The 19,489-nt window shown below is 43.3% G+C and overlaps 1 protein-coding gene and 1 long non-coding RNA gene across 2 annotated transcripts in view; both read left to right on the forward strand.

Moving 5' to 3' along the window:
* Window positions 1-9,998: 9,998 nt before the first annotated feature.
* The window catches only part of CASTOR2 (cytosolic arginine sensor for mTORC1 subunit 2), a 137,426-nt gene continuing 127,935 nt past the window's right edge, over window positions 9,999-19,489 (forward strand). The window contains exon 1 of the mRNA XM_076354559.1: window positions 9,999-10,431. Coding sequence (XP_076210674.1) covers window positions 10,319-10,431 — 113 coding nt within the window. The 5' untranslated portion in view covers window positions 9,999-10,318. The remainder of the gene's footprint in view (window positions 10,432-19,489) is intronic.
* LOC143168276 (uncharacterized) lies at window positions 11,582-16,634 on the forward strand. Its single transcript, XR_012996674.1, has 4 exons — window positions 11,582-12,824; window positions 14,276-14,362; window positions 15,459-15,626; window positions 15,906-16,634. It is a non-coding gene; the product is annotated as an uncharacterized LOC143168276 (long non-coding RNA).

Raw genomic sequence — 19,489 nt, forward strand, 5'->3', positions numbered from 1 at the left:
TTCAGGTAACAAGCAGATTAGGAAGCAGGTAACTGTCTGGAGTCTCTCTTCTTGGTGTAACTCCTTCCCCCCCCCTTTTCTGCTAGTCATGAACAGCAATGCAAAAAAACTAGGAGCAATTTGTTGCAGGGTTCTTTCTCTAGGACGACATTTCCCCCCTGGTGAAAACAGGCCACTACAAAAAAAATCATCTGCCGGTTCAGAAAATGGTTTTCAATGTCCATCCACCTGAGTGACAGATCTTGCTCTCCCCTCTCAGCCAGACCTGTCCTCCTGTTTGTTTGTCAGGCCTCATGTGTACTAAGAAGCATTGGTTTTCTGTGCGCGGTATTTATTGCATCTCTACTTCTCCCCACCCATCCCCCTCTGCACTCTCTACCCTCCCTCCTTGTTAGACATGATTACATGTTGTTTGGCCTCATTCCATTTAGGTTACTTTGCTGTATCATCCTGAATTTGTGCGTAGCATAACAGCTCCAAAGATCCCCTAGTTTGAACCAAATGATAGAGTAGGCAGAGTTCATTAAAATAAATAACAGCATAGTGTGAAACACAGCCCTGAAGTAATCAAAACTGAAATTTGAAAAAGTGACTCTGAGCGTAAAGAAGTCTGTTACATGCTGTCTGATACAGGCAGAGATGGAGTCTTGAAAACAGCCAGTTTTATATGCTTTATTTAAACCTGTCAGCTCTCCAGACAAAGACATGGGTGGTTATAGCAGGGGGAGAGAAAGCAGTTGGGAGGGGGATATGTGTGACCACATTATAGAACCTGGTGCCTGAATTTCTCCCTTAATCCCCAAAGCTGGAACATTCTTCATGTTGTTGCTGTTGTTTTTTGTTGGGGCCAGTGGCAGAGGAAAGCTGTGATTTAAGCCTAGGAGTGGAAATGTTTTATATAAAGCAAACTTTCTATGCAGTTAAATGCAGTTGACTCTGCCTCCTTCCACTTGCTCACCTGTGTGTCTCGCTGTCCCATTTCTTTAGTCTGCTTGTTTTCAGTGTTTGTAACGTTCCATTTTAAAATATCTCAGTGGTTTTCCCTCTGCTGTCTTAAAGACTCTTTGTTCCTCAATTCAGCTTTAGCTCCTCAGGGCACTCAGATTATTACTACTAAAATTTTGCTCTTAAAATAAAGGCTCAACGTCTACAGAGTGGTTTAGAAGAATGTGAGGTTTTGTACCTGTTAGACAATAGACAGGGTGCAGCAGAAGAGGCTACAAAAATGTCTTATTCTTACATTCTGCCATCAGCATTTGCTACTGTCACAAACAGGATTCAAGGCAAGATGGTCCAGTTCCGCAGCTCGTTATGTTCATCACTGAATTTATTTCAGCAACTCCTCCCTTGCAGCATCTATGAATCTACAAATATGGTGTATAAACCAAGTAAAAAGTATTCCCTGGCCACCATGGTGGAACACACAATCTGAAGATGTGAAAACACATTTCTAGTTCTCTGCAGAGGTATCCTGTTGATAGATACGACATTTCCATGATTTTTGCACTTGCAAATTGGAGCCTGAAGCAATTATACATGACCCCCAAGTGTTATAGAAGCAGGCCTTGTGTAGGCAAACGTGTACATTTCCTAATTGTGCAGTTATTTTTATGTCTCTCTGGTATTTCTTTCATTTTGGTTTTGCTCTATCTCTAGTATTAAACTCCGTGGAGTGCATGAGAGTAGTTGTTGTGCATGCTGCTGTATCCTGTTTTCAAGGGGTAACAATGGGTTAAAAATCCTATCCTGGTATGAGAGGCAAGAGGAGCAGAGTATTTTCAAGTACTTGCTGGAATGTTCTGGCTGGAATCAAAAGGGTTGAGATACTTGAAGGAAGACCCCATGTTAGATACTATGGGAACAACTGGGCTTTATCTTCTAAATCACTCCAGGAGGCCTCATTTGTATCAAAGTAATCATGTAAAAAAAGACCCTTCTGAAGAAGACAAACAGGAGGGAATGGATGCTGACAATGTGCTGGAGGAAATGGAGGCTGTTAAAGAGACCCCGCTGCTTCCCTGTTGGAGCTCCTGCCAAGAGAGACCTGGACATGCCGGCTCAGGCCCTCCACCTCTTACAGACAAATGACCAACAGGCCCTGCTTTGTCTCAGCAAAGCCGCCTTGCCTAACTGGGATTCCTGCCAGCTTGCCTCAGCTTCTCTTGAAGGGAGCAGGCGTTAGAGTGGATTTAAAATATTCACTGTTTCCTCTTTGCTGAATTTCTGTCACAGGAGCTCCCTGTCGGTCCTGTAGCCAGACAAAAGCTTTGACTAGCACAGCAAATGTGTAGGAATTAGTCCCTTAGGGCAGGCTGCAACTTCTAAAGCCAGCTTCAACAGCAGTAAATGCATTGCCACAGCCAAAAACTCCCTAGCGAGGAAAGAGCATGGCGTTCACAAGCCCATAAAGTCAAAAAAGCCCTAGGACTTATCCAGAGGTTATACTGACCAAGAGATTCAAGGCATCCTTGGGTGGAAATGGCAAAACCCCATGAGCCCAACTTAGCTACACCAGTTATAAGAGAAGCATAGCGTGGTCAGAAGTGTACTGCCTTCTGTACACATAAGGTTACTCTGTAAATACATGGGCAAATAAGGCCTTCTCACTGTCGAGATATGGGATGTAATTTATTGAGAATGTGAGAGGCAACGTGCAGGGAATTTTTCCATGTGGCATTTCATCCGGAATGAAATCTTGTGAATACCTGAATCCTGTGGTCCAGCAGAGCATACAGGATTTCGTCCTGTACGGTCGGAACTTTCCAGTGTGTAGAAAAGTGTTCTGGAAAATGTTAATAGCTTATACTTTGACCTGGTCTTTAGGAGTCCCCAGATTGCTGTGGAGTCATACCTAGTCTACCATGTGACTAGGTAGGACTATGTGAGAGATGTGTTATGTTCTTCAGTAGGAGGTGTAACAAAGGACATTCAACAAGATACTGATCTATGCTTTCTCATGAAATCTTGTCCCCACCAGCAAGTGCCTTCTTGCAGAAAATGCACTGTCCGCTGCCTCCTGCGCTGTCAGGAACCAGCCTTTTTTATTGCACTAGGTTTCTATAGAGCAGTGACAGCATTTGTTTGATTCAGTGCAAAATGGTGAGGTTCAGGGGGAGCGGTGGATAAATTTCACATGAGTTTCTAATCCTTAATTTGCGGATCATTAACTTTGCACTGTAACCCTTGGGAGACAAGGTCACCTGCTTCATAGGCTGGGAAGGTGCTTTTGCAAATAAGGGTGTTTGTTCAACATTGCTGATCCCTGCTGATCCGTTATGAAAGCCACATTAGTTATTGTATCCACACGTTATGTACAGTCATGTGATGCTTGAGGCCTGAAATACATTTAGCAAGTCAGAAGAGATAAGGCAGGCTACAATCTGGCTTTCTTCCCTTAGGTTTGCAGAATGTGTTTGCAGATGTGTTGATCTTCAGGAGGCTGAAGGGAGGAGGGGGGATATTTTCTTCAGTTGCCTATTTCAGTATCAGAAGTAAATGAGAAGATGAGGTCATCTGTAACACCACCTAGTAGCTGTGAAGACGTCCTTCCCACATCCTGAGCCATGCTGTCTCAGTTTTGCATCAACAATGATTTTCAGCCTTCGTAAAGTGGACATCACTTTAGTTATTTCACCTGGCTTTGTGTAGAGCTAACGGGCTGAACTGGGTCTGTTTCAATAATGCTTATTGCAACAAACAGGTTTAAGTAGCTTCACCTGATCAGTAAACTAGTGTGATCAGCATCTTGGCTAGGAAACTTTCAGCTTCTCTCTCATGTGATGTTTTGGCTCAGCAACACATGCGCTACTTTCCCTCTTTTTGTTAATCACCATTTTCCCTCCCAGACTTTGAATGTTCTCAGTAAACTCATAGGTGCAACTTATTAATGCATCTAGGCATTACTGGGAATGAGGGATTCACAGGAGCGGCTGTAGCCACTGAATCTTGAAGGATGTGGACAAGCTTTGCCAGCCACTAGCTAAGAGAACAAGGAATTGGAGCAAAATACCAAGACCAAATATTTATGCTTGGCTCCTCACAGGCCAAGGTTGAGCAAATTTTGCTTGCCTCAGATGGGGACGGTATTAACCTGCCACTTCACGGTGTACTGAGTTTTGGCGAGTTACTTGCAGTTGGTTGATACGCAGTTGGTAGTTGCTATGTCCAGCTATACATGACAGGTACATGCTATTTCACCTCTTCTATCCAGAGGCTCTGTAACATTAATTACAAGTGCTAAAGCTTCCTTTCCCCGGCTCAGCATTGGGAGTCCCATTGTTTTCTGCTCTTCTAGGACAGTAGCTGTTAGGTGTCACCAAAGCATAGAACATAGATGGGGGAACCAAGAGGTGAGGTTTTGTCCTTCCTGACCAAGGTATTTAGTTGTACAATCTCCATTTGCAAGCTGGCTCGTGAATGTTTAATTGGAGCTCTTTGCTGCTATTCAGGTTAGGGATAACATGGCTCGTACCCAGAGTGGGAGCTGCCTCTGCACATTCTTTTACTGGTTTGGCCTCCCCCAGCTCTCCTGCAGGACATCTGGGCCTCTCTGAGGAGCTGATGCAACAGCAGAGTCTCATCCACACCTCTGCTGCCCTGGGAGCATGAAATGTCTGACCTGCTCAGCCCACTTTGTACTTCAACAGTAAATTAAAGGTCTTCATTAGCTTGTTTGATAGTTGAATAAAATGCTTTGAAACACTGGCACATTAACTGCAATCAAGTTTTGAAAGGTCTCTGGTTGCTAGAAGGAAATTAGCCTGATAAATCGCTCTTTTCAATTAAACAGATGGGTAATTTTTCACACGCAAGCTCAGAAGCTATCATTTGGGAAGCTTTTTTTTTCCTTTTTTATTTTTTTATATTTTTCACATGATTATTCTTAAAGAACTGATTTATTTAGAAGACACTAATTGTCACTGAAGTGTTAAGATAGCAGCTTGTGAACCCATCCTGTCCGTCTGCCTCAGACAACCTCATGGAGGTCTCATGATCAAGCAGTGGCCTATGAATTGTACTTCCAAAAATAGTAATAACTAATGGTGTGACCTTGGTTCATTGCCTGCCTTTCTGTGCCTTTGTTTACCTGTTTGTCTAAAGAAGCATTACCCTCCCTGGGTCAAAAAGGCCTAACTTAAGCAAGGAGTTCCAGGATAATTATAGTTACTTAGTAACTTTCATCTCAGAATAAACTGGTTAAGGCTGTTAAGAAATGCGATGGCTTCCCTTTTGGTCAAAACCAGCGACTGACCTGAAGATACCTCCATTCCTCAAAGCTTTAAGCACAGTCTGCATTCAAAAAGTACTCTCGGAGCTTAGAAGCTGGAACAGATTGCTGTGTCCCTTACGTACTGAGTCTGAAAGGGACCCCAGAAATGCACGCTGACCCTGGTTTCACACCAGAGCTATAGACGTGCTAAGAACTTCATATGCTCTGTTTACTGCATAAAAGCAAATGCTAGTATAAACAACTGCGACACTGGATTCATCTTGCCTTGGGCATATTTATCCAGGGTATTGCCATTACATCATTCACATTAGGACTTGTATTATCTGCTATTTTAGATCTTAGAAGCTGTTACAAGCCCTAGTCAGAGGTCAAGATGCTGTTGAACTTCAGATGTTTCTGAAAGAGCGTAATTCTGCCAACAGCAGAGCAATGTTAGATTTGTAGCAGTGCAATGTCATACAAATCACATGAGAGAATTTAATCTAAATTATATTTATTTTTTTTTAAATGAGGTTTTATTGCCAAAAATGTAGATACTGCATGTTAAAATGCATCTGTAAAAGGCTACCATAGCTTCATCTTTGAGAACTAAGTAGGGTAATTTGGGGCTTTTTTATGGTATCAGAAGAGACCACAAATGATTTAAGAACTTCCTTCCACCATCTAAATAAAATAATACTGAAATATCCTGCTGTAGTTTGGAGTAACTGCATAAAACATGATGACTCACGTGATTAGAAATTCTCCTTTATTTTTCCTCTGTGTACACTGCTGATCTTCATGAACTGTTCATCACAGTGTGTAATTACATTCCTTTCACCTAAACTGTTTCTACATTTTTTTTAAATTTCTTTTTCCTGAAACACTGATTGTTGTTGAGTGTTTCAGTTTGGTTTGGAAGCAATCTGCATGCAGAGACTTGGGTGTTGGACTGCAGTGTGCTTTATGAGAAATTTCGCATTCAGACAAAATTCAGACTCACAAGAGCTAGAGTCTCCCAAAGGACTGTTGGTGACCTGTACCTGGCTGTACCTTGGTTGCTGCTGAGATAAATGTTCAAGGCAAAAATAGAGACCAACTTCTTGAATTTGGGTTTTTCATAGAACAGTGCGTTTCTTCTGAGGACCTCACTTCTAGACAAACAGTGCCCCAGGGCAAACAGGAGATGGCTCTTGCCCTGCTTGCCAGTAAGAAGGTCCTTGTGATCATGAGCAGAAGCTGAGATATCTGAAAACTGCCCATCAGTCCAAGTACAGTCTGCATTCTTCTACCAAGGAAACCCCACCACCTCTAGCTTCAAGGCTTCAAAACCCAAGTTTTGCTTAGTGTTACCAGTGGTATCTGACCTAGAGCACTTAGAAATCTCATCTACTTTTAATGGCTCATAAGTGCTCTGCTCTCCATCCAGGCAGGAGATGACTCACAGTGCCTGGTCCTCATACCGAGATTTGTTTTGCTGCTCTCTCATCTTCCTGTTTTCTTGTCCGTTCTCCCCGTTTCTTTGTTCTGTCTGCCCAGCATGTGCTGCGGTAACTGACATTGGAAGCTGTGGGGGCAGGGAATGGGTTTTGGTTTTAATAAAAAAAGTGTGGTTACATCGTCTTGCACAACAGGTCCCTGCTCTGTGCCTGGGCCAAGTGAGTCCTTTCGAGCTGCAAAAATATAGAAAACTTGACATTACAATAATCAAAAGATATTACAGCATGTTATATATAATAACAACGCATTCTAGGCTGCTCCCTGCATGGAATCTCCCAGGTATACCTGGCAACAAGGGAGAGAGAGATCTGAATACTAATGACAGCTGGAGGAGGGGGCACTTAATAGTATTTTGGCTAATTGCCAGGTTGCCTGCTCTTGAAAAATTTGCCTATGCTGAGCTAGGAATATTTTTCACGTGTAGAAAAATGGGTTGGGTGTTGGTAGGGCTTTATATTTTCCTAATGCTTCCTAGAGTCATCTATGTGAAGGTTCACGTAGCCATGAGGCCTGTGTTTCCATCTTGAAGAGGCCTTCAGGCCTTCTTTGAAAGACTTGGAAAACCATAGCAGCTGATCAGACCCAGGAAAGAAATTGCAATTTTGGAGAGCACCAGCTGTAAACTTACAAAATTAAGAAGTATTTTTGTGTTTTGTGGGTTTGGGGGGATTTTTTTTGCTTGTTTGCTTGATTCTTCTTTTTTTTAGTAAATCCAGATGACAAACTGAGGGCCTCTTTTCTCTTTCCCTGCAGGCAGAACAAAGTCTCTGATGATTTGCTTGCTTCAAAAGGTCCCCACTGATTTTACCTTTGGGTTTGTTCTACCATCTCTCATTGTTTCATGTAAGCATTTTCTGTGGTAATTAGACTGGTAATAGCATAATCCCTGGTGGCCTTCCTGGAGTGCCTGGCCTCTCTGGCTTGAGAAAGCTCTGCTTGGGGGCAGCATATTTTTTCTCTAAGTGGGAAGGGGAAGAGTTGATGTTGTGAATGTTGCCCTGATTATGATGGAAAAATCTTTTAAGAGAGGAAAGTTTTGCAGCATTTCCTAGAAGTGATTCAGGCTACGTTTGTCTGATTTCCTCTGGAAGCTTACAGCAACCTTGACGGTGCATGTTTTGTCCCTGGCTGCTTCCTTCTGGACTCTGTGGTCTGCATTGTCCCGCAGAAACATAGAATCATAGAATCATAGAATCATTGAGGTTGGAAAAGACCTCTAAGATCATCGAGTCCAACCATCGACCCAACACCACCACCCACTAAGCCATGTCCCTAAGTGCCTCATCTACTCGTCTTTTAAATACCTCCAGGGATGGTGACTCAACCACTCCCCTGGGCAGCCTCTTCCAATGTTTAACCACTCTTTCAGTAAAGAAATTTTTCCTAATATCCAATCTAAACCTCCCCTGGCACAACTTGAGGCCATGTCCTCTCGTCCTGTCACTTGTTACTTGGGAGAAGAGACCGACCCCCACCTCGCTACAACCTCCTTTCAGGGAGTTGTAGAGAGCGATGGGGTCTCCCCTCAGCCTCCTTTTCTCCAGGCTAAACAACCCCAGTTCCCTCAGCCGCTCCTCATCAGACTTGTTCTCCAGACACATGAATATGTTGTGTGATTTGTAGATGCAGGTGCAGGCACTTTTTGTAGCTGAGCGCAGATACATTCAGAGCTTTGAAGACCAAGACCTTGAACTGGCAGTGGAAGCAGATTAAAAACCCTCTTCAGCTTCCTAAAATGCAATGCCTACAGTCATCTGAACTTCTGTGTGAGGCAATGAAGGAAAACAAGTCCTTGTTTTTTAAAGGCTTTTAAAAAATGAAGTAGAGATTTGATATTTTATCTTTGTTGCCTTTCCTCTGAATGATTTCGACTAGCTGTTGATATGAATGCCTCTAATTTCCATTTTTCCTTTTGGGATATAACAAAATATACTTTCAGAAGTATGGCCACAGGCAGAGGAAGAACAGACATGTCCAAGGGAGAAATACAGCCATCCAGTGGGAACTAACAGAATAGAAAGGGTTTGGAAATCCTAGTTTCAGAAGCTTGTCTCCAGAGCTGGATTCAAGGGATTTCTGCCACAAGAACACAGGCCCTAAAAGTTTAATTTACAACTGCAGAAGCTCTCCCTTCTGGAAGAGGAATGGCCTGGAGTGGGGCTTGGCTAACTGAGCTCTGATCTTGTGCCCTTGGACACATCCTGTGCTTCAGTTTCCCCATGTGTAGAACAGAAGGGTTGCTATTGATGGTCTTTTTAAAGCCTCTTTGAGATCTGCTAATGAAAAGTGCCATAGTGATCTAGGTGGTACTATTATTGGTGGTGGTGGTGGTCATGGCAGAAGCAGTGTGACCCAAAGTCAGAGGGAGCCCTGCACAGAAGCTAAAATTGGGTTAATGGCCCAAGTCCTGTTTTAAGAACACCCCAAACCTGACTCTAATTCCTGTTTTAGTCTGCGTGCTGTCCATGGGGCTCTGTGCAGAGGAGCCGGTGCTCACAAACGATGTGGCTGGGGTCAGTGTCTTGGTGCCAGCCCTGTGGCACTCCTGGTGGCAGAGCAGCCCCCATTTCTGGGGTGCTGGTTTGAAGGTCCGTCCATTCCTACCTCCCTTCAACCTCCTTGTTGAGGAGTGGGGCGAGGACTGGGACGAACAGGCCATTCACCCTTCCAACATCACCAACTGTCACACACACAAGGCTGGTTTTATGTTCTTAACAACTGCGACGTTACTTCTGTAACACTTTCATGCAAGCTCTTTTTCTTCCCACTTTATTTTTGCTGCACAGGGAAATAGAGGAGGACTCCCTGTCTGCCACACAGAAGAATAAACAGGGTAAGATTTGAGTATTTCCCTATTGTTAATGAAAACTTCTGAAGTTCTCCTTTCTGCTGGCTTTTGGGTTCTGAAAGATTTTCCAGATGCCCTATGTGCCTCCCCCCGCCCGAGTCGAATGATAGGTGCAATGAGAATTAAACAAACCAAACCAAAAGAAAGGCTGGTCGCTGACAAGTATTTGTAATAAATTTCCTTTTTGGTTTGTTTTTTTGTTTGTTGTTTTTTTTTTTTTAAGTGACTGGTCAAAATCGCACCTGAAGGCAGAGGCGGTGCGGTGGGGAGGGGTTTCCCGGACCCCCTCCGCAGGGCAGGGGCAGGGCGGGCGGACGGACGTCCCGTCCCGTCCCGTCCCGTCCCGTCCCGTCCCGTCCCGTCCCGTCCCGTCCCGCGGCGGCGGCGCGGACTCCAAGCCCCGGCATGCAGCGGGGCGGCGCGCAGGCGCGCTGGGCCGGGGTTGAGTGGCAAGTTGTTTGTTCCAGCGAGCACCAGCTGCTCGGCACTCCGGGCTCCGCTGCTTCCCTGCCCGGCTCCGCTCCGCTCCGCGCCCCGCCGGCCTCCCCCGCCGGTCCAACTTTTGCACCCTCTGCTCCCTCAGCCCCCCTGCCCGCCCTTCCCCGCCCCCGGAGCCGGGAAGGAGGAGAAGGAGCCGGGGGAAAAAAAAGAAAAAAAAAAAAAAAAAGGCACCGACAATAACAGCCCCCCTCCCCCTCCCCATTCAAAAACACAAAATAAACCCCAGGGATAGATGAACTACAAATGAGAAAGAGGAAAAGATGGAACTGCACATCCTAGAGCACAGGCTCAGAGTGGCCAGCATAGCCAAGGAGAGCATCCAGTTGTTTACCTATGGATTAATCAAACTTGCTTTCCTGTCCTCCAAGACGAGGTAGGTGCTGGGGATGGGGCAGCGCGGGGGCTGGGGGCGCCCTCCTTGCAAGGGGACGGGGTGTTGGGGGGCACCCTCCTCGCGAGGGGGCAGGGTGTTGGGGGGATATCCTCCTTGCTACAAGGGGGCCGGATGCTGGGAGGGCACCCTGCTTCCCGCAGAGGGGCAGGGTGCTGGAGTTGGGGGCACCCTCCGTCCCTGCGAAGGGGCTGGGGTGGGGGGTACCTTCCTTGCAAGGGGGCAGGGCAGCCTCCTTTTTGCAAGGGGGTGGGTTGATGGGGTGGGGGGCGCCCTCCTTGAAAAAAAGCAGGGTCCTGGGATGGAGGACGCCCCCCCCCCCCCCCCGCAAGGGGGCAGGGTGTTGGGGTGGGGGGCACCCTCCTTGCAAGGGAGTAGGGTACTCTCCTTCCTGCAGAGGGCCAGGGTGCTGGAGTGGGGGGGCCACCCTCCTTGCAAAAGGGCAGGGTGCTGGGGTGGGTGAGGGCACCCTCCTTGCAAGAAGTCAGGGTGCCGGGGTGAGGGGGGACACCCTCCTCGCCAGAGGGCAGGGTTTTTTGGGGGTGAGGGAGGACACCTGGGTCTTCCCTATACACAAACCCCCCCCCCCCATCCCAAGCCTGGGAGATGGTGATGGGGGTCAGCGCTGGAGTTTGGGGTCCCCCCGTAACGTTTTAGGGCAGCCCCCCGTGAGGCTCCTGCCGCCCTTCCCGGGCCAGCTCGCCCGGGAGCTGCGCGCTGCGATGAGCGGATGAATGAAAACAGGTGGGGGCCGGGGGGGCCCGGCCGGGGCAGGCTGCAGGCTCGGGGCGACCGCCGGACAACAAAGGCAACAACAGCAACGGGAGGAGGAGGAGGAGCGGGTTTTTTTTTCCTCTCGCTCTTCTTTTTTTTTTTTTTTTTTTTTTTTTTCCCTCCCCCCGGTTGTTGTTCCTTGCAGCACTTACTGAAAGAGCGAATCGTCCACACGCGTGTTTGTTTTAAAAGGTGCTTTTCCAGTGCTGCCAAATTGGAGGAGGACGACGAGGGGCAATGCGTGCCTTGCACTTGGTTCTCTTTAAAAATTGTGGTATTGAGTAATATGGATTGTGATAGCTTTAGGGGGGGGGGAAAGAAAAACGTAGTGGAAGGCACTTTTTTTTTTTTTAGGGGGAGGGGGAAAAAAAAAATCCTCTGGCCGGTTTGTTGAATGTATATAAGCTGCCTAGGCCTTTCTCAGCAAAACAACTTGAATTGCAAATGCGTATTCTTGTGTCTTCGCTTAGCTTGTTGACTTTGTTGCTCTATTCAGAAAGAGGAATGGGAATGTAAATAACACAACTCAAACTCTTCTTGTTTTTCCAGCCTGATAATTAGTATTTCAGTTTTCTCCCCAGATTCATCTCGGGTAGCATTCTTGTATGAAGGTGGGAAATTTTCTTTGGCAGTAGGAAAATAATAAATAGATAATAAATTTGCTTTTTATTTCTTAAATTGTTCTATTCCAAGCTGTAATTCAATCTTCTCTCTGCGATAATGCTTACGGATGAATGGACCTATTTGTGGTGTAATTTGATTACAGTCCCTTATCTTACAGTTAAACTTAATGCATTGAAATTTCACTCTGATTTGGGGCTCATCCCATTTGGCTCACCACTGACGTTGTTTGCAGTGTAAAGCATATCAGCACCTTGTTTACTGCTGTCCCTGAATACTCAACAGGGCATTAAAGGCTCTTCAATCTTAAATTTCTATTTTTAATGTGTTATTTCATTATAATTGAAAGTGGTTACTGATTTTTTGGAGGGGTTGTTGCTCCCCCTCCCGTGCTTAAAATGTCACTGTTAACGTCAACAGTGAAATCTTTAAATCTGTCACTCCTAATGCATAGACTGGGTTTTACTGAATTTGTTTTTTATTTTTTTAAGTTCAGGGATGGTCCTGTTGTCTTTTTGTTTCACACTACATTTCACATCTTCAATGTTAGAGAGCTGTGAAAGGGTTAGGACAGTAAGATGAGCCCTTTGGGGTGTGATACCTTGTCTTGCATTTGGGTGCAGCACTTGACAGTTTGGTATTGTCCCTGGTCACTGTGGTGTCTGGCCCTTTCCATGCACAGTGAGTATTGATAATCTTTCCCTAACTTTCATGGAATCTCACTAGTCAGGAACAAAAACTGTTTGTGGAAAGGTTTGTTGGCATGTGAAACTTCTATTTATTTCCCTTTTGTTTGTTTTGTTGTTTTTGCAGACAGTAGAGATGCAGGGGAGAGAAGGGGAAACTTGTTTGTGTCATTCCTAAGACAAGTGACAGTACTGAAACATTGCTTTCTCGTGTGCTTTTTATATGCCCTGGGGCAAACAAGGTCCCTGCCCCACGGACCTTCTGCTTTGATGAACACCATGTGTATGAGGAAGGTGAGGGTCTCTGGGAGATGTAACTCCATAAATTTATGATCCCACTGTTTCTTTTTCCTCCTCCTTTAAGAAGTGAACGTGCCCAGGAGACAACAACTTTTTGTATGGGTGCAAGACAAATCTCCCCTCCCAACCACCCCATCTGAAAAGGACCACTTGGGGGATGAAAGGGGAAGGTGGCCTACATCCCTGCTAATCTTTTCCGATGAGAGAGCAAAGATGCCAGTTACTTACACCACCTACATTTTTCCCAGTGAGACCTTAAACAGAGTTTTTACCTGTGCTGCAAGGCTGCCAATAAGAAATAATGATTTGTGGGACAGAGGTGATCCAGAGAGGTGGCAATGACATCATCAGTATCCTTATGTTAGTCATGCAAGAAACTCTACAATTTTTACATAGGCTCTTCTGAGAAGTGTATTGGAGTCTCTTTCATGTTCTCATACACCAGGGAAAAGGGCTGGAACAATTTTTAAGTCTTGTATGTTTTTCTTAATCCTCTTGGGAAGGAAAAGTAACAAATCTCCCTCTTCTTATTTGGCCTTTTGCCACTTTCAGTCTGCCCTTGTTCATGACATGAGTCTTTTAATTTAGTTTCTGTTACAATAGCAGTATTTTTTGAACAAAGAACAGCAATTTTGGAACTATTTCGATGGCCAGAAGCAAGAAAGCAGTTAACGAGGTGAAGAGGTGAGACCGGTAGTGAATAAAACAGTGGGCTGAACTGAGCTGAAAGAAAAACACTATTAATCATAACTTTAAGTTAGGCATGAGGTATTTTATGCAAAGTTGCATTAAGACAGGTAGTCCAGAAATAAATAGTAGTGAAACTCCTAAGCAGTTACGCTGAGCAATGTACTCTTGATGCTCTGCTTGTGTAAATAAGTGCAGACCTATTGATTTCAACTGAGCTCTGCCAGGCGCCCTAGTGGAGGATCAGACCCGTGTAATTTTTAGTTGCATGCTGAAGATTTGCACGTGTCTAATCTTTTTGCTGTTGCTGTCATCATCATCCTAGTGTTTTACTGATGGTGGTGTGTCCATGTTTGGCTTGAGAGTTCCTTGGTGCCAAGGGTCTTCATCTATTCAGAAGGCGTGCCATGTGTTTATGTATGTAAATATAACAACTGTGCCTGGTTTTAACATTGCGTCCTTTTTCTGTTGTATGTGCCTCTGTAAATGTTAGTTCTCTGGGGCAGAGAACTGTGCTCATCTGTAAACTCCCACCTTCAGCTCCCTGTGTGCTGCAAAAAGAACAGCTTCCCTCCCACCAAAATTAAGTGTCTCCACTTCCTTGGTCAGAGTTAAACCATCTCATGCTATTGGGTGATGTGCCACAAGTAACCTGCTTGAGGACTTGATAGATGTACTAATGTGCTGCTACATTCCTGTCTTGATTTTTTTTTCCTAATTGCAAAATATTTTTAACTGCGTTTCCTTTTACTGCATAGGAATTAAATCTGAATGGAGGGGGAGGAAGGACAGTCTTGGATAATGCTTGCACTGAGCCACCAGTGCACGCAGTAGGTAAAAGGAAGGTGAGCCTGACCTTGTCTTTTGAGTGTATATAAAAATATATGGAGAGTTTAAGTTCTGGAGAATAAAGTGGGGTCAGGGTTCTTCCAAGCACTGTATCTGTATAATGTAATTAGTCTGATTTCTGGGTAATGCTTTGGTAGACCCTTGAACATCTGGAGCCAATGACTTAACAAGTAGCCTTTCCTCTCTCTGTTCTGGTACCTAATATAAAGATTTGGTGGTAAACAGTGAAATAAAGTAGTTGAGGGAGAAAGGTATTATTTAAATTCTAATGCTATTAAGTTATAACCAGGATGAAGTTTAGAGGTTAGTTTGTTCAAAGGACTGGGCAGTTAAAATATTGTAGGTCATGTGTCTAGCATCACCAATTTTAAAATCTCTAACTGAGAGTTTTCTGATACTGTTTAGTTTGAGATGGTCATTATTTCAGCATGCTGAAGAGAAGGAACAAGTTCTGCATGTGTAAAGGACGAGACCTTGGTCACGGAACTGTTTAAGGCAGCCATTTCAAAAGCATCTGTCAGTCTGGTTTCTTTTCCAAGATGCTCAGGTCTTCTTCTAGAGGTGCAGTTTGTCTATATTGGTGACTTGAAGCAGAATTACAGGCCCTTTGCAAGCTTGCAGATTTGGCACTAAATACAGAAGGCTGGCCGTGCAAGTGAGATGCTTCTCAGAGAAGCTGGATAGGGTGGAAGAGCCAGGCCGGGCTCTGCCCCGTGTTCGACGCTGCTTGTCATGCAGCCTCTACCATGGGATGCTCGGAGGCAGGAGGTATTCTTAGAGTGGAGAGGCGCTTAAAACTACTCATTCTAATAAAAAGGTAGCAAGAAGTAAACAATGATAAACTGTACAGAATAAGCTGGATTTTCTTTGGTCTTTGAACAAAAAATGCAACTAATTTTGTTACTTTTGCTAAGTTTGTGGTGGTATTTTTGGTAATCTGTCCATTTTGCTTAGTAATAATTGACACCTCTACTTATGAACAGTGTGTTGTTGCTATTAATATAAGTGTTTCTCATTCCCTGATCACTTGTTTACTGTCTAGTTGTCCTGAAATTTGAGATACTGTAATAAAAGGTCTATTTTGGATTTCAGAGCATAATAGGACAAACAAGTGCTTAAAATGTATCTATGCATCATTTGAGGACATTCAAGAGATCAGTAGTCTGTTTTCTTTGGTATGAACTCAGACAAACAGATGTCATTTATGCCCTTATATGAAATACAGATTGCTCTGCAACATTGGATGGTCATCTGGCAAAGGCAAGTTACTCCTGTTGTTAAAACCTTTTTTTTGTTTTCCCCCTTGGCTTCTGCCATCCTGCATGTCCTAGGAAGACCACTGAATAAAGGTTTTTGCAAGTTGTAAGACAGTGTTTACTCATCTAAAACAGGTTGCTGGTCTTTTCTTTTGGTGTGTCAAAGACTCCCAAATGTCTTGATTTTTTTTTTCTTTTTTTTTTTTCTGGGGGTGTATGTGTGTGTGATATCTGAGGTTTGGGGACTTCTTTTTTAGTCTGACTTGGTTACCATCTGTTACAGAAGGACCGAGTGCTGATGTCCAGACACCACAGGAGGCTGGAGTGATGGGAAGCCTCATGGCTAAAGCCACCTGCCTGCCCTTCCCCAAAGCACTTTGCCTTCTTGTTTGCGTTACCATGTGCATGTATGGTGCTGAACTTGCTGGTGGATATTCAGGATGAGTAAGAGCTAGTGAGAATCAGATAAATGAGAAGGAGAGAGAATAGAAGTTACTTGTTTGGGCTAACGAAGGACATAAGCCCTTTAATTGTGAATGTCACCAATTTGTGTTCCGGGCTGCTGGGTGTTTCAGCTGCCACTAGGCTGTGAGAACATTCTGCAGTGTTTTAATACATTATACCTTGGAAAGAACAGGTTTCCTTCCTGATGGTCTCTTATTGTTTATCTACAAATGTTGTTATTATTTCCCTTTCTTTTCTGCTCCTGGCACTTTGCCTGGCAGTCCTGTCATTCAGTCCTCAACCTACCATGTGGTCCCATCAGGCTAAGGCTGATGCCAAGTCAGAAGCTGACAGGAGTGCTTAGAAACTAAATGAGATTCAAAAGGTGGAACAGAAGTACTGGATCAAACCCACAGTGTAATGCTGGGGAGCACTATGTGCTGGAGAAATGTTGGTTTAGATATTGGATGTTTTAACAGGGCTGGGGTTTTTTTTAAGGGTTTTTTTTTTCCTTCCTCTTGTCTGAATTTGGACATTTGCCTTTTAAATAAATAAATACCTGGCTGTAGTTTGTGGTGGGCTGGTTCTTTTTTCCTTATTTCCCATGCGAAACTGTTTCCATCCATTGGCAGAGCTGTTGCATAGATGTAACACATCATCTGGGGATAAGGTACATCATCAGTGATGTAAAGGAAACAACGCTGGTGCCCACCAATGTTGAGCTGAGAAAAAAGAGGAAAAAATATTTATCTTTTGCCATGTAACTCATTAAAGATCCCTTCAGCTGAATATTTGTTTATTACTTTCAGATGAAAGTCAATATTTAAATGAAAAATGTGGCTTTTATTAGTTCCTAGATGGCTCCCCCTGCAAGCTGGGTGCTCTCATGCTTCAGCAGTAGAGCAAATGTATTGCAGGTCTGTTAAGGAAAAGTATGACTATTGTGCATTTGTCATCAAGAAGTAACAGCCGAGTTGTTCATTAACACAATAGTTTGAATCCACAGGCTACTCCTTCCACAGAGTTATAACTTAAATTAGGCTCCATTTGATGGCTGGAACTATTTGACAATGCCTTGTTTGTGCTCTATAAATATGTAAATCTTTCCACTTAATTCTTCTCTTTTTTTTTTTAATCTGTTGCACACACTACCTCATTTATCTAATACACAACTCCTTAATCATCCTGCATGTTTCAATGTTTTAATATATTTGGACAAGGGCTACAATTTCTTTTTTCAGAGGAAACAGTGCAGATTTGTTCTTTTGTTTACTGCCAGCTCCAGAGTAAACTGCAGCTCTGATCTGCTGATAGCTGAAGGCTGGTAAAGGAAGAATTATACAACAGGAATGTGAGGAAATAACTCCATTCGTCGCAGTTCAGAATCAACAGAGCAAAGCCTCTAAGTTGCAGTTATTATTTCAAAGTAAAAAGATCTCTCCTCCCCCCGAACTCAGCTTGGTTTTGTGTAGCTAACTATAAGATATATTTGTTAAGAGAGAAAACAACAGACACAAAAATGTTTTATTATGGCACAAAAGAAATAAAGATTGATTAAGCCTGTTTCATGACTGTACAATCCCTTGTTAGTTTCAGACTTACTGCACAAAGTTTTACTGTGCTGACCATGAAAACAGAGAATCTGATCTCATTTTTGTGGTCTGATGTATAATAAACATTTTGTACTGGTTGATAAAGTTTTATTTTCACATCCAAAAAAAGCAGTGAATGCCTAAACTTCCTCACCAACCAGAACTGACTTCCTTACTTTGGTCTGTTAAATGTGCTTTACCAGATACTAAAATAAAAAGTCTACTTCTGAACGGCAGCCTGCTTTAGAAGGCTCACAGCAGTAATGCTGAGATATCAGAGTTGCTATTTAGCACAATGCTGGCACATGGAAAAGAGACGTGGTGAGTTTGCTTGGTGGCAGCAAACCATTTGTTGATCTTTTGGGGACTTCTGAGATACGCTTTTGTGGGGCTGTCTCAGCAGGCAAAGTGATTTTTTCAGACCTTTGCGGTCCAATTAAGTTTCGTTAACGTGATGGAATAGATGCTTTTAAGATACTTGTGCTACTTATTGGCCAGTAATTGTAGGGAGATGTAGGCTGTTATTGGTGGTAGGCTGTCCTTGACCCAAATTCTTTCAATACAAATTGTTTATAAAGTAGGAACCCAACCCTCTTGTAAGTGTGAATGTGTGTTTGATCAAGATGTAACTGTAAAGGAAAAGTTCATTTTCTTTGCCTGCAAAGTTTTAGTGTCCTTGTTACAGAGGATACTAGAGATGTCATAAGGTGCTGCAAGCTACACCAGTTTATAGTAAAACACAACCTTTAAGTCTTCTGTATTCAAATAGGTGAATTAAAAAAAAAAAATTGATACTGAGGGAATTTCTAAAGCTGGGAGGGGAAAATTTACAAGTTTTGATATGGGTAGAACAGTTAAAATGTAGGTGTGACTCTCCCTGTCTTTTTCTGTTCAGGTTTTTTAGAAATGTTATGTGTCAGAGAATCTGGGTAATGATATGTACTGGTTTTAGTGATACCTGAATATTTATCCTAGTTCTGTCGTTAAAAGATCAGTATTCAGCCCTTTATTATGCCACACATATACCCTGTTTAGAGGGTGAGTTGGTTGAAGTTGACGAGTCAGAGGCCTTGATTGAAATGGCCCATGTAAATCTTGTTTAACATTTGTAGCTTTTATTTCTTCTCCTAAAGAAAGATTGACTCTTCTCTTTTGATAACCTCTAAGGCACTCGCTTGCAAATAAAAGCAGTCTTGGCGAAAAGAAAAAAAGGTTGTTCTTAATAATGAGAAGGATATACTCTGTATGCGTCTAAGTAACTGTATACATTTACATAGATTTACTTAGTCTTTATTTTTATGCTTTTTTAAAAATGATTGATGATTTATTGCATGGTTAATCTTTCAGTTGTGATCTTTTTCAAGCTGCTTTTGGGTGGAAATTGGATTTATAACATTGAAAACAAACATTTTCATTTGCTGTTTTTAAACTAATAAGCAATATTAAATGTGCTGAGTATTTAGGGGAAAAAAAAATCTCAGCCTATTTTGTATTTATAACTAAGCAGTGTAATGTGACCGGTACTAAACAAATGAAACTGATGGTGACTTGAGGCTGTGCTTGTCAAGGCATTGGAGCTAGTAGATCTCAGCTTCCCACACCTACTTCTTGTTTGCAGACTGGAAGAAAAAAAACAAGTTTACTTGCTTTTTCTATTCCGAATTTGTTTCTCAACCTGGAATGAACTAGTGATCATTCTGAACTAAACTGAGTATTTGAAATGAGGAAAATATTCTTCCTTCTTGCAGAAGATGCTGTTGCTGTCAAAATCTGGCTTATTGCGTAAATGGACTGGTTCCAGTTGCTTTGTCACAGATTTCTCCTCAATTGA

Source organism: Aptenodytes patagonicus, chromosome 17 (assembly GCF_965638725.1).
Source record: "Aptenodytes patagonicus chromosome 17, bAptPat1.pri.cur, whole genome shotgun sequence".
Classification (NCBI taxonomy): domain Eukaryota; kingdom Metazoa; phylum Chordata; class Aves; order Sphenisciformes; family Spheniscidae; genus Aptenodytes; species Aptenodytes patagonicus.